General features: G+C 38.5%; 1 protein-coding gene across 1 annotated transcript; it reads left to right on the forward strand.

Annotated features, from left to right (window-relative positions):
* The first annotated feature begins 967 nt into the window (after window positions 1-967).
* LOC121184584 (haptoglobin) lies at window positions 968-5,937 on the forward strand. The gene is made up of 4 exons (XM_041042367.1): window positions 968-1,102; window positions 1,476-1,564; window positions 3,691-3,974; window positions 4,424-5,937. Exons 1-4 carry the CDS (start codon window positions 1,080-1,082, stop codon window positions 5,000-5,002), a joined length of 975 nt encoding a protein of 324 aa, XP_040898301.1. The 5' UTR covers window positions 968-1,079; the 3' UTR covers window positions 5,003-5,937.
* The last annotated feature ends 9,589 nt before the right edge of the window (window positions 5,938-15,526 follow it).

Below are 15,526 nucleotides of genomic sequence, written 5' to 3' on the forward strand. Positions count from 1 at the left end.
ATTAAGCCAACTTTAAAGTCCAAGATATGAATCTTAATCTAGTCAGACTTGTTACATGAGAGAACATGTTTTAGTGGCTGCATAGAGGCAAGAAGAAGCTTTCTGTGTCAGTTTTCATGTACATACTGTTACAATAGAAATACACACATATGGACTCTACATATTTGTGTGCATAGGTTAAAAAAAAAAATCAGATTTAGATTTTAGTGCCTTATTCCAATGTTGTGTTTGACCTATTGTAAATACCCAAAGCAGTAATGTTGAACTTTCCTCCCTGCAGCACATTTCTTACGTACTGCTGTTAGTTGCCGCACAGTTAAATATTTACTGCCAGGGATTTGATTAAATATTGTGTTTTTTGTTGCCTGCAGAAAAATCTAATGAGGAATCATGTGCCTTATTTTCTGTAATAACAAATTAAACAGCACAGTGTGTTGCAATAGCATTACTTTCTCATCCACAAGAGATAAAAAGGTTGTGAATCAGTCAACATTGTTTACTTTTAGTAAACTATGATGCAAAACTATTATGCAAGAAGTACAAACTGTTAGTTTCTTGCTTTGCAAAATTATGAAATGCAGACTTGTGAAATAGATGTACTTTACAAAACCTCAAATCCTGTTACAACCAAAGCAGGATCCATAACCAAGTTAAAAACAGTTAAAAAATATCTAAACTGAGCAGAGCTCAAGTCATAAGAATTAAAACGTGAACAGAATTTTTTAGACCTGGAAACGGTAACAAGGAATCTCCTTTTTTTTTGCTGTGGTATTTTCGACATTACTGTATAATTTCACAGGCCGAGCTGAATTCCCTTTAATATATAACATACAAGAGACCTGTGCTGCAGGTGCCACCAAGTTCACTCACAAATAAATGTAATTTTTCCTGAATCCAAACTGTAGAGAGTCTCCCAACTGATGGACGATGAGATTTCGCAACCGTTTTATTTCAGATTCCAGGAATCAGCGTTTTTGTGCTGAGCAGGAATTTCCAGAACTCTCAGCAAATATAAATACTTGCGGCTCCAAACCACACAACACGTTCAACAGCAGAGATTATAACCATCACTGCAGAAGATGAATATTATCAACAAAATGTGGTAAGTTAAAATAATATTTGCTTGTAATTTTTTAAATCTCTCTGAATAAACCTGATTCTAAGTCTCTCTTCCTCAAAAACAAATGTTACACACTTAAGATAAAAAAAAAAATCTGTAACTGATGTTTATAGTCACAACAAAAAGGTTACAATTTATAAATCTAAGTTTAATTTTACCATGAATTTAGATGAAAACTTTTCATCTAAATGTCTTTAACAAAAGCTATCTAATTTGAATTTCTCAATAATTATTTTGTAATGATTTGTGAGCTGTAGGAAACAAAGTGCTTAATCATTTAACTCTACAACTTAAAAACTCCACTGCAGAAGAACAGAGACATTTAATGTTTGCTCATTTTGTGACTCTGTTGAAGGTCTTCTCTGATTGTGCTCATCCTGGCTGCACTGGCCTGTCTGGCAGATGTGTCTCACACTGAAGAAACGATGAAACACTCTGCATCAGGTATCACACACTAATATATACAAACCTTCCTACACTGATGTTTCAATTCAAAACCGATTACACACACAACCAGGACAAGTCTAGCAGCCATGCTAGCAGCTGAGATTGTATGCATGTGCTGCCTTCAGTTAAATGCTAATGTCAGCATTCTAGCACACTCACAATGACAATGCCAACATGCTGATGTTTAGCCGGTATAATGTTTCCCCCAAGTATTTTGTCATAATAACTTGATTTATTTAGCACCTTTCAAAAATGAAGTTACAAAATGCAATACAGTAACATCAGAAATAGTAAATGATATCCAGAAAGTAAAAGATTTAATAAGATAAAATAGTTAAAATTCAATCAAGCAGAGTTTGGCTGCCTGTGATCATCAGGCAGGGAGTTCTGCTGCTATAAACCAAAGTAATGGAGAAATTTTTAATTTGACCTGATGCACAAAAACTGAAAAGGTCACCGAAGTTTCTACAAATCATTCTCTGGAGGACACAAGTGGATTTACAGATGGGCCAACAGACCAGCAGGTCAATATTGCCATAGCAAGGCTACTACTTGGTAACCAAATTAATGGCATACACCGAGGTTAAACAGATTATTGTGGCATTTACAAAAACATATCCCACAGACTCTAACTGTCTTAAGCTGGGAACACATTTACAGACAGAATATAACCCCTCAAATCATACAAACCTTTTACTTCAGGGTACATTCAAGTGACCATAGGCTCCAGGTCTCTGATGTTCGCAGCTATTTAACACTAATACCTCTTTGACAGCTGCTGTTGAGAAAGATAACTCCTGCATGAAATGATGCAGGCTTTCCTGCAGGATCTGAGGTCTGGGCTATTACTGCTCATTTCAGATATTGTTCTTCATTTGACTGTGAAGCTATAGTATCTGACAAGGAAATTACCTGCTTCCCTGCTTCTTTTCAAACAGCCTGTAAAAAATAGCAATAAATTAAATGATTAGAGTCCAGCAAGATATGTGACTAAACTGACCGGGGGCATGTTGAAAAATAATTTGTTGATAAGAGAAGGAAGGTTATTTTCAGGAAAAAAAAAACATGATGAGATGAGGAAAACATTAAATGTAACAAAAGTACAGAATCCCTTTTCTGTTCACACAGTCTCTGTAATGCATCAAGCTAATTAGTCTTTCATTCATTTAACTGTACTTGTAAGCCATTGTCTACTGTTTTGAATACGCTGATTGAACAAGGCAGACGAAATCATTCCCGATAAATAAACTTTATCAGGATTTAGAAATACAGCAAGATTAAAATGATCATGAAGTTAGTTTTTACACTGCAAAATGGAGCTGTCCATGTACTTAAGATGCTGCCACCACTTTGAAGAGAATATCACTTGAAGCAGTTTTTATGATTATCTCAGCCACACAAAAGACACATGGATCAAAGCTTGATGATGAATAAATTAGAAGCTACTGTTTCTGGAGGAAACCCTCAGAGCACGAAAGCATGGCATTCAAACGACGAAGCTCCATTTAACAGCCGTTCTCTGGAGGGGATACACAATATGCTTTAATTGCTGCGATGCATAAACTACATTGTCAAACCCTGGTGTCAAGGAAATCATGTTGTATAAATTAGGTTCAGATGGACAAGAGGGAAAATGTGGTAGAACGAAAATGTTGTCAACAGTGTTTAACAGACGAAGTAGTCAACTTATGAGGTATTCTTTAAGTATGGGCTGAAAAGAGACATATTGAAAAGGAATTAGTAAGTCACTTCAGCTTTATTTATTCAGATGAGCCACTCACACCAAACAGGCATCAAAAACAGACACACTAATTAAGACAATTACAAACTAGAGTGGTACTCAGTAGAGCGCATACTTCAGCCAAGACAAAAAAAAAAAAAGTCCTATCTGGCAATTTTAAGGAAAGTGATAAAAAAAATTTCTGGATCTGCCTCTTTAACTGGATCCACACCAGAATTTGATGGGTGCTTCACTGGCTCATAACCCATCCCTCTACCAAACCGGTGCAAATTGGTTCAGTATCCTGCTGACAAATAAACAAACAAACCAACAAACAGACTCAGGTGGATATGTATACTCAGTTAATTATAAATGAATAAATATGCCTATATTCATTTCCCAGCCTCCAGGTTCGCATCATTGCGTTCCAGGCGAATGGTGGGGGGGATCCTGGCCCCTCATGTCCCCTGGCAGGCCATGGTCTACATTGCTGACAGTGTGCTGGACGGAGGCTACGCAAGTGGTGCTCTCATCTCTGACCGCTGGGTTTTGACAGCTGGCAGGAACCTTTTTGTCAATAAGAGTCGAGCAGACAATCAGGGAAAAGATCCTGTGATCCCTAAAGTGTACCTGGGAATCTCACGACGGGCGGAAGCTAATACCTCCAAAGAGGTCGCAGTAGAGAAGGTGGGCAAAAAATGTTAAAGTTAAGGTTAAAGACCAAGCCTTTATCTTACTGACCATGCCAGAGCCATTAATGATCATCATTCAAATGCATGCTGTTTGTACAAAAACTACAAAAAGTTTTATTTTATTTCAAGGTCTCCATCAGTGCCTAATATGTAGCGCTGAATTACAGGAAATTTGTACAATATAAGGCAGATGTAGAATTTTTTTTTGACTGACATTTTTTTTCTATTTTCATTCCATACAAAGAAAATAGTCATCTTTTCTGTCACTTTTTTTCATTTCCATTTTAAATATAATATATTTTTTTCCATTTGATGTCATGGTTATGTTGTGAAAACATGGCTTTTAAAGTTTTCAAATGTGATACTAAGAAGGACATTTTTACTCCCTTAATGAAAATGGAAACCCAGATTAAAGACCAAAACATTTTCCTTCTGCTATTGCAGGTTGTTCTCCATCCAGGCTTCCAGAACAGTTCTGACTGGGATAATGACCTGGCTCTGATCCAGCTGAAGGAGCCCGTGGTTATGAGCGATAAAGTGACCCCCATCCCCTTGCCTGAGAGAGGCCAGGACCTGGCCGACACCGTGGGTGGGTCAGGGGTCATCGCTGGCTGGGGCTGGGGGATCAATTTAACCCCTTCTGCATTACTCAAATACCTCATACTCCCCCTGGCCAATCATTCTGCCTGTAAAGCCGAATATCAACGTATCCGTTTCACACCAGATGTAGACGACAACATGTTCTGCACAGGAGCTACGAAGAATGAGGAGAATGTTTGTTTTGGTGATGCAGGAGGCGCTCTGGCTGTCACAGACGCTGAAACTGGAGACATTTACACTGCAGGGATCCTTTCCTATGACAAGTCCTGCAGCAGGTACAAGTATGGAGTCTATATGAAGATTTCCTCATATTTACCCTGGATCCACAGTGTCATGAGGGGAGACACAGAGAAATCATCTGCTCTGCGCTCTGATGCAATGTCTAAGATGTACTCCTGGCAGGCTTCGAGCTTCAGGCACTGATATTTTGATTTTGTAGAGAAACACATTTAAGTGTGTTGACTCAGTGCATTTTATTAAATGCTTGTAATGTAACCATTGCTGTGTTCTGTCTCTCAAATGTTGTGATTGACAGAGGTGAAAAAAGGTATGGTAATTGGATGAATTCTACTTACTACTACTTTCAGTATTTGCAGTTCTTCTTGTTTGCTTCATACACACAGTTTGTCCTCAGTTGTTGCATCAGATGACCAAAAACAACTAATGTCTACATTTTGGTGGCCACAGGAATTTTGACTTGACATTTTTTGTGTGTACAAGAGAGTGCAACATGTCTTTTAGGAAAGACTTAAAGTGTTTGCCTTTATCCTCATATTTAATCGATTCCCACGTCACGTGGCTGTTTGGAACAGCTAAATACAGACTAGTTTAGCTTTTTGAGCATGTGGCATCATTTAGTTTGCAGAAGTAAGAGGTTGGGGTTGGATGAGTCAACAAAATATTGGACTTTGACACAGTAAACTGCAGCTTTCTCATTAACTACTGACAATCAATGTTGTTTCCTCATAACCATAACCGTGATCTTTCCTTAACCTTCAGCAAGTAAACAGGCCACATTTTTCACAAACACCACCCAAGTCATTTTTATGCCTAAACCTGACCAAATCTCCACCATAGGTTTTTCGGATTACAAAATATTTTTATTTGTGCAAGCATTTCAGAGGTGACTGACAAGAAATGTTGTCCTGCTAAAAGAGGCATCAGATAAGAGCATGTGTCGATCTCGGGGACAAAAATATGTTTTGTTGATTAATTTTGTACACTGCTGTGCTCCCATGTTAGGTTTCACTAACAGTTAATTTTGAAAAGAGAACATGAGAGCTTCCAAGGTTGAGGCTACTTTTCATCATGTGCAGTCATCAGTGTGAAAGCTAGTTGAATAAAAGTGAATAACACAACTCAGAATTTGTGGTTTTCAAATGTTACATGCAGATGTTATTTATTTATTTATTTATTTATTTATTTATTTATGTATTTATTTTTCCAACCGATAGCAGTGAGACTTCAAAGATATTTTGGTCTGGCAGGTGTGTCCACTCTGCCACAAATCATGAACTGCCTCGACTACAAATGCTTTTCTACATGCCAGAAAAGTGGGAGGATGACAGCTGTCTCTCTGGCTGATACAATATGAGAGGGAAAGATTAGAGGAAAGGAAAAATCAAAGGCAAGGCCGAGACTACTGGTTTTATTCCTCTGGGTCTTTTGCAAACTCAGGTTCAGGAGATGGGAATGTGGAGGCTGATATTCTTCATTACTGTCATCTTAAATATGTAAGTGAGTTATTTAATCTATTGGTTATACTTATGAGGACTCAGCAGATGACTTTCAGAAAGAAACCCTCTACAGACCTAAACCATTAAACCGAATGCAAAAAATGAAACACCTGTCCCTGCAGGACATTGGATTACAGTCCCTTACAGTTAGTTTCTTCCTTTACTCCTTCATGTGGTGCTGAATATGACACTCACACATTTTGATTTTCTTTAATTACTTTATCTTTCCAAGGAGAGTTGAGTGTAATAAATACATGCTATAATTTATATGTATATCACAGATTTTCATGTAACATCACTAGAAAGCTCTTCACAGTTGTGGCATCTGCACAAGTAATGATAATATATCTTAGAATCTGTATTATATTATATAATCTGTACACCATTCAAAAGTAAAGCAGCTGTAAACTGGCAAAAAAAGAGATTGAGCTTCCAGAAAGAACTTAGTTATTAGAAATTAGTCATATTGGTTGTTGTAACATATGGGTACACTTAAGCCTAATATGGTGTGGTGTGATACAGGTGGTCCTGATAACATTAGAGTCGTATTGATTGTTGTAACAACAGAGAACATAACATCATATACTTCCAGACTGTTTTTTGTTTTTGTTTTTTTTAATTGGCATCTGTGCTACAATTTATAGTGTCTTTGAAACTGCCTAAATGGGTTCACACTAACCATGAGTCTTGTCTAAACTATCCTCAGGCAGGTTTGAGGTTGTTTTGCTTGTGATCGGAGATGGTTGGGGTTCATTAAAGGTTTGGTGTTGTTCTAGAAACTTGTACAATGACCAAATTTATGTGAACTGGACTTTAGGTTGTGATAACCTGCAACCTGACTTGTGCATTTTTTTTCTTTTTCTGCCTGTACTCTGAATTGAGTCTCTCAGGCAGACTTTCTTGCATCTTTTGTCAGAGGCTTCCCTAACCATACCCCAAACCTGTGCGTGAAGAAGCATTTGATCGGAAGAGTTTGTTGAGATGGTTCAAATCTTTACTTGAGGCACTAAATTGGGGGCTGAGTTTAGCACAAAACACACAAACCTACCTTTTGTCCAAAAGGAACACCCTGTCCACAGTATCAGTCCATCACAGTCCACTGCGTTCATGATTGCGTTTTGGTTTGCAGTCAGTGATATTGCATTGGCAGCAGAAAAAGATTTTGATACAAACTATCTCTTTAGCTGCTTAGGTGGAATGAATGCAGTCAGAATTATCTAATGTTTTGGCCTTTTTAGGTAAAATAAAAATGGAGCTGCTGAGGGGAGTAAGAGGTACTTTTTAGCAGGTCTGCAGCAGGGTGCAGGAGGTTCTCCTCTGTGGCTTCTGAAATATTAATATCCCTGTCAAGGGCCATTACTCTCTACCAGTGTCAGAGTGTACTTTCTCCGGCTCCATCACTCCTGCAGAGCACTGACTGAGGTCAGAACACTAACAGTCTCTTACTGCAGTTTAAACCCAGCCTGGTATCACCAAATGGTGTATGAATAGCTCGCCAACTTCTGTGAGTCATTTTGTGTGTTGTCGCTACACATTTCTTCCTTTTAATACCATTTCTATACTTGCTAACCCCTAGTCCTCCCCCTGTCTCTCAGCAGTTTGTAATATATTTTTTCAGGAACATGGATGCTAATTTTCAATGTTTTGTGACACTCCACGTTTTTCAAAATAATGCATCTCAATTTGCGTGAAACAAATGGAGAAATTCATGTCCATGTACACAAATCAGTAGATCACATTTTGTGACTATTTCACAAACTGTTATGAGACGGAGTTGCCACCTAACCTTACCCAAAATGGCATTAAATGACAAGTAAAAATCTTAAAATGTTTGGACATGACAGATGAAATGCCCTAACAGTGGCATGCTCTTTAAACAAATGAGATCACATTATGATGAATATTGCATTAGCAGGTTGTATGTGAACCCAGATACATTTTTTATATAATATGTAAGGCTAGGTACTAAGTGAGAGACAGTATTAAATTCTCATGATCTAAAATTACAAAGTAAAAAGTTGCCTAACATGTAAGTTTTCAACATCACATCTGTTTCATTGTGTTTGCATGTGTGTCATGGAGGATGATGGCAAAGGGAAAGCTGTTCTGCTGGTGAATTTCTGTCCTGTCCCAGCAGTAACAGGTAGTGGTACGGATGGCACTGGTGGCAATCCATAAGTGTTGAAGAATGATTATTAGCCCTATAAATATTCCTATTAATACTTAAAATATGTGTCTTTAATTTACGAGTTCTCCACGTGTTGTTTGATTTAATCCTGGTTCTGTGAAATGTTGTAAAATGCTGTATAATCAGTTTATGATCAGTATTAGTATTAGTATATATTACCGTAGCCATTTTTAGATATGCAAAGATAGCACAAAGGAAGTCTGCTCTGTTAAGATCCATTAAACGTGGAGCTCTCCGTTCATTCATCCTGACACGTACAGTTATTGTTCATTGTGTCTCACATTAAACAACAAGCTCAGCATTGAGGCCAATGTACGGCTGATACTGGCGGTAAATCTGTAGATTAATCATCAAACACAAGAATGGGTCTTTGAAACAGGAATGATACAAATCAATGGCATTTCCAAAGCCTTTCTGCTGTTGGAAGCATGTTGTGTACTCAGCTGCCAGATTATGTACTCTGTCCTCATATGTGACTAGGAAACTGAAGCTTTTTGAGCTCCATCACCCACCTTCATATTTACTGTACTTACCACACACACACCAAGCTTTTCACAGGGCAATAATACAACAGCTGTGAGGAACTGTATCAGCTGATGAACCATTTTCCACTGCTTACCAAATCAGGATTTACTCTGTCTTTCATTGGTCATGGACAGGCTTTATTCATAGTAGATATGCAGGCTTGTTCATGAATGATACTTCCTTTCAAATATTAAACACATATCATAAGGAAACAAAGGAATCAGGCATCAAAACAGACATAATCTAAAAAATGTGAGTGCAATCTGTCTCTAATTTCCCTCTCCTCTTTGTGTTTATTCACAATCCTACACCTTGTTTTTATCAAAATCATTAAAGGACATTGAAGAAATACAGAGCTCATATTTGTTTAAACGCCTTCTTCATAAGTGTTCCATGTTCAGGCGCAGCTCAGTCTTAGCCTCCAGATTTGGTCATGTTGACTGTGTTGATGGGAGGAGTCCATATGTCCAATCCATATGAAGCTATTGTACACGAGTTCTGCTAGTTGATATCTTCTGAGAGCTGATGGTTTTAAAGTTTGAAAAGGGGCCATTCTGCGTAATGAGTTGGGTTTTTTTTCTTTCATTGTGGTATACATTCAGGTTTTAAATACGTCTTTCACCACTGCCTTCTTGTAATCTATTTTCTGTGGGTGTAGGATTTGATTTAGCCTCAAATGATTATGATGACTCAACATATTCAACTGTTCTGACATAATTTCCAGTCACTACTGACGCAACAGCGGCCCTCGTACAGTTACAGCATAAATTAAGCCAGTTCACAGAGAAGAAGTGTCATGATAGTTCCCACTGCGGCCACTATCGACGATAAACATGATAAACTTAGATATAAACTCTCTCAGAGGGGACTGTGAACATGTTTAATTTGTATTTAATGGTTGCATGCCATTTCAAATATTGTGACATAAAACAGCAATGCCCATAAAGGTCATAACTGGCTAAATTGTCACTCCAACAACAGAACAAAAAAAGCAATTTGTACACCACATCTTTTTGACATATGTTGACTCCAATTCAGAGCTGCAGAAGCAGTCGCTACTTAAAGGCTAATCTTATCATTTGCCTGTTTTCCCATATCAAAAACACCAGTTTGCAAGTTTGAACATAAGATGTCGATCTCAGAGTTATCCAGCCTAGTTTGGAGAGTTAACTTTAACTTGCTCTGGCTTTACCCTCTAAGTGTGGATGTAGCTCATTCAACAGCTCCAAAATGGATGTGCTGTGCTGCTGTGGCAACATGAAATTCCCTGTGTCTTACCACAGAGGCACAGACTGTTCAGCTATAATGGAACACAGAAAGAACAGAACCAAGAACAAGTACAAATGATTCAAGGTTATGTGTGTCCCTTGGAAACAACAACAAAAAAAAGTCAAAAAAAAGGAAAGTTTTGTCACTCAGATTTCAGTGCAGTGTGAACAAAACCAGATCAGGTTGTTTTTTTATGAAAATGATTCAATCTCAAGGTTTTCTTTTCTTTCTTAATTTCACCACACAGACATACAGTAAGTCACATCTGTGGTGTCCTGTAGTCCCCTCTAAATGTGGAACAACATGTTCTTCTTTGATACTCACGCATAAATCTTTGTGTATGTGTGTGTGTGTGATGTTAAGATGAACCAAACTGCTTTGTGCCCTCTGTAGCTGTTAGGTGCCTTCTCAGGTTCTGACACAATGGGGTAAGATGATGGTGCTGACAGGCCTTAAATGCCATGCAAATGCCACGACTGTCACACCTTCTCTTTTCCAGGGCACAACCGCCTGCCATGGCTCCCTTCAAATATCCTGGTCTTCATTACAAGTCTTTTATCAGAGAGGAACAACAGTTACTAATGCTTGTCAATACCTTTTGCTAGTCCAGTTAAAAATTGAGCAGAAAAAACTCCCTATACAAAAACACATAAAAATAAACTACATACAAAAAATATTGTCAAGGTATTCTTATAATAAAATCAATGAATAACATGCAAGCAATTGCAATACTAAAGTAGTAGTTTCATTAAGTGCCATCAGCTTTTTCAATAATAAATTAGGGAATGAACATATCAAAATAAATTTAAGGAGATTAAAAGCATCTATAATTAATATGCACAGTTTAAGAAGCTACACAAGAAGCATGTTCAGCTTCCTTATAAATAAGCTGCTGTTCCTTCTTTGAGAGGTTCTGTGCTGTTTTTTTTTTTTTCCTGAGGGAAGCTTTTTGAAGAAAACCTTTGCAGGTTGAGAGCAGTCAGTATATAATTTCTGGACTGTCATGGCCATTCTGGTGTTGTGACTGGATATAATACTGAGAAGTTTACAGTGCGCACAACCCTCTCCAACAGTTTCTTCACATTGTCATGTTACTATATTACAGTAAGTTAGAAGAGCATGCTCATTCTGTCAGCATGCTTTGAACAGAAGCTATGTAGAAATGTACCCTTCCTCCTTCTCCTCCTCCTCTAACTACAACAACAACAGCAAAAGAACTGATGCAGCTTTACAGAGCTGGTGCCTTTTCTTGCATCAAACCAAAACTTTATCAGTTTCAGAGAGATGGAGCCACTCCTTTGTGCAGGACCTTCACTCTGAATGAGTAAATTTATTGAAATATAAACATACTATGTTTCAGATTTTGCTCTAAAATAATAAAAAAAAAAAAAGGTGATCTTGCCTTTTACATTGTTGTCTTAACACTTGCTAATACTTTTATATCTCTCCATATCTCTAATAGACCATTCTCCTATTGCAACATTTTGAAATTGTCTGAAAGAGGTCTTTCAGATATTAATTATTGCACTTCTGTTAAAATTTGTAGTCTCCAAGTCTCCAAAATTGGTTTCATCCATCAGACCAGTTTTAGCCTACATAAAGGTTGATGTGTCTAGACAAGTCTGGAAACCTTGAAAAATTTAACACAGTGAGTTTCCCTAAATGCCTTCACCTTGTCAGAGAGATGAGTACGGTTAAACAAGGCCACCCGGTGGCCAGATGAGTCATATCATGTCAGTTCCCCTGTTATTTTCTCCTTCATGTCATTAATAATCAACAACTCTATGAGATTCTGTTGCTAAACAGAAAACTACAAACAGTGAATATGACAGTTTGCTTAACAGGTGCTGGAGAACAGAAGTAGAGAGGATTATACAGGTTGGGCAAAATATTTGTAAAGAATGTACAGAAAATTCAACAGCTGAGTATGGTCTCTTTCACCTCAATGATAAAGGCAATAATTTGATCATTTAAGACTGTATGTAAATCTCAATAAAGCATCAGATAAGGAAATTACACTCAGAGAACAGAAACAGAAAGACCTTAGGCAACAAACAGGAAATCATCAGAATTAAATACATAAGTGTCCCCTTGGTTAAGCACATGGTTGAATTAACATCAGTCATATGTTAATCACATCCAACTTCCATGTTTCTGTGATGAGAAATGGCCCAGTTATGAAATGTAAAATTTCATGGTTTATGATTGTAAACCATGAAATTACACCCTTGTGTAATCTTAAACATATGTATGTCTCTCTTATTATGGTAATTTGAAATGCTTATTTATTAGACTTGACTGTTTAACTTTATTATGATGTTGCACACTATGTTATGTTATTCGCGTTTTTCTTACATCTAGAATTTCGGTTTGTAACTCGTCCCACGCTGTTGTGCGCACACCAACAAATTATACATCAAAACGTGTGTCTCGATCGGACTCGGTGCGAAGAGAATTTTTGGAGAAAAGCAGAAAATACCCTTTTTTAAACTCGCCATATTATCCACATTTGACACTAGGACCAAAAAAAAAATACATCACTGTGCTCCTTAAGGTCTCGTGGCTTTGACGGTGAAATTTGTTTGCCAATATCATGTTTGGTTTTTGAATAAATAGCAGTAGTTTTACAGGCCCGAATCAGCCGATAATGAGCCCATAAGAGCAGCTGTGAGGTGCCCCAAAAATTTCCTAAAGGCAAAACATCAGCATACCAGAAAACAAGAGAAAACAAAGTCCTGTGAGGATTCCAGTGTCCTGACATGGTGCAGGCACATTAGATCCATTCATAGGATCAGACAAATTATTACTGTGATTAGCAGTGATAACAGTAGTCATACTAACTGCAGTAAAACTCAAATATAAAATAGATAAAAGTAGTAACAGTAGCAGATTTAGTGGTCAGCAATTGCAATTGCTGCAAGTGCAATAAAAGGGAAAAATGTAAACATGTTATTGTTTCCGAACAAAAACCTATAAATCTGTGGCTCTAAACACAGGGACAGGAACCAAAAGGGGACCTTAGCCAAAGGTCGTGAAAGACAGCCAATAGTAGTTTTTGCTTTTGTTTAGTTATTTGCACTTTTTAAATTTGCCCTATTGATATTATTTTACACAAACTTCTGTGTATAACGGTGGTGCAGTGGTTAGCACTGTCGCCTCACAGCAAGAGGGTTCCAGGTTCGGAATTGTGGAGGTTGTGGAGTTTGCATGTTGCCTGTGTGGGTTCTCTCCGGGTACTCCAGCTTCCTCCCACAATACCAAAAACATGCATGGGTTAGGTTAATTGGCTACTCTAAATTGCCTGTAGGTGTGAGTGTGTGCGTGTGTGGTTGTCTGTCTTTGTGTGTCAGCCCTGCGATTGACTGGCGACCAGTCCAGGGTGTACCCTGCCTCTCGCCCATAGTCAGCTGGGATAGGCTCCAGCTCTCCCACGACCCTGACACAAGATTAAGCGGTAGAAAATGAATGAATAAATGAACTGTGTAAAATGCATTTGGTTATATTTTTATAGTATTGATATTGTTATTTTATTATATTGTTGTATTTATATTGTTATTTTTTCTGAGCAAAAAACTGAACAAAAATCTTAACTGAAAAAGTAATCTTTAAATTTTGACTTAAAAAGTATTTTTTATTCACCTAAAATCTTTGTCCTGTGTTTTATTATGCTCATAATCATGATCAACTAATTGAAAATTGAAAAATCACTAAATCATTCAATGATCATGAAAATTGAAATTTTCAATTTTCATTCAAGTTTGCATATTGCATTCACTTCATAAATTATGACGCATTGCTCAGCCCTACACAAAAGTAGATAAGCTGCTTTTCTGAGTAAAAAAGTATTGGTATTGGTATGGGTATCAGCAGTACTGGCCCTGTATTTACTTGGTATCAGATCATACCAAATTTTGCAGTATGGCACACCCCTATTGTTTTCTTTCGTAATATATGGCCTGTGATATTATGGTCTGGCTCAATTATTACTGGCCAATCATTAGCCAATCAGAGATGACGACCCACCTGGTTGTTAGAGGGGTGGGACTTAAAAAGGGAAGGTGCAAGCCGCGAGAACGCTAGAAAGAGGTGGATAAGGAGACGCTGGTTGCGAGTTCTTTCAAATCTATGAAATACAGTTGTTCATCAGGTGACTGGTCACCCGGGACTCCCGGGCCGGGAGTTTGAGTCAAAGTCTAACCTGATAAAACCGGACGCTGAGCCGTGTGTTGGAGCTGGTTTCAGCTCGTAGTTCAGCTAAACTACGGTACCACTATGACCACCACGCGGAGTCCGCCATTACCGCGCCGGTTTGGCGGAGAAGAGAGCGCGTGTGCGCGGAACGCCAGACTTCCATCGAGTTTCTGATTGAGTATGGAGACAGTGTGAGCACACTGAGGGAAACAGACCAAGTGTATGAGCCTGTGAATCTCTGCTTCAGATGCTGCAACAGAGGCCTTTCCACTGTGTGAGCCACAGACGCCATTTTCTGCTCACTCCCGCGCTCACAGCCTCAGTGCGTGTCTCCATCGCACCGCTCACCTTGGAACCACAGACGGCTTGGAAACGGCTTTCTGGACTTTCTTCGAAAAGTGAGTACACACAACATTTCAGTCCACGATTTCAGACGAGCCCCAACGAGCGCGCCAACGACATGGTTCCGAAAACAGTCACAGTTTATGGTGCCATGTTGCGCTGGTGCCATCTGGGGTTATGTTTTAAGGTGGATCTCACCTGGTTCTGTAGTAAATATTTCTTAAGTCTTGGTGGTTTGACATATTTAAATTCTGGACCGTGATGTGGTTCATGTGGTTAAGATAAAGGCTGAATATGATACGCGGGACAGTGCAGACGCACAGAGATAATTAGGCCTCAGCGGCCTCCTCAGTTCACCTCTCATGTGCTCAGGTTATCATCGGTATGTGGAGACAGGCCTGTAAGTCCTCATAGGTTTTACCCACATAAACATTTATTAGTTATATTAGAGTCCAGAACTGCAGGTCAGTGCGCGGGCTGTGGCTGTCTGGAGCGCATCTGCTGCTTTGGCTCACAGGTGCAGCAGCGGCCTGAAGGTGAACCTGAGAACGGTGGTTAGCTCTGAGTGAAGCTCGGACAGTAAAGTACCGTCATCAGTGTGATCAGTGTTGATTTTCCGTTTTACTCGTTGAGCAGAATTTAATCTAGAAACAATATTTAAAGATTGTGAAACGCTGCTCAGTGAAGAGAACATGC

This window comes from Toxotes jaculatrix, chromosome 1 (assembly GCF_017976425.1).
Source record: "Toxotes jaculatrix isolate fToxJac2 chromosome 1, fToxJac2.pri, whole genome shotgun sequence".
NCBI classification, from domain to species: Eukaryota; Metazoa; Chordata; class Actinopteri; family Toxotidae; genus Toxotes; species Toxotes jaculatrix.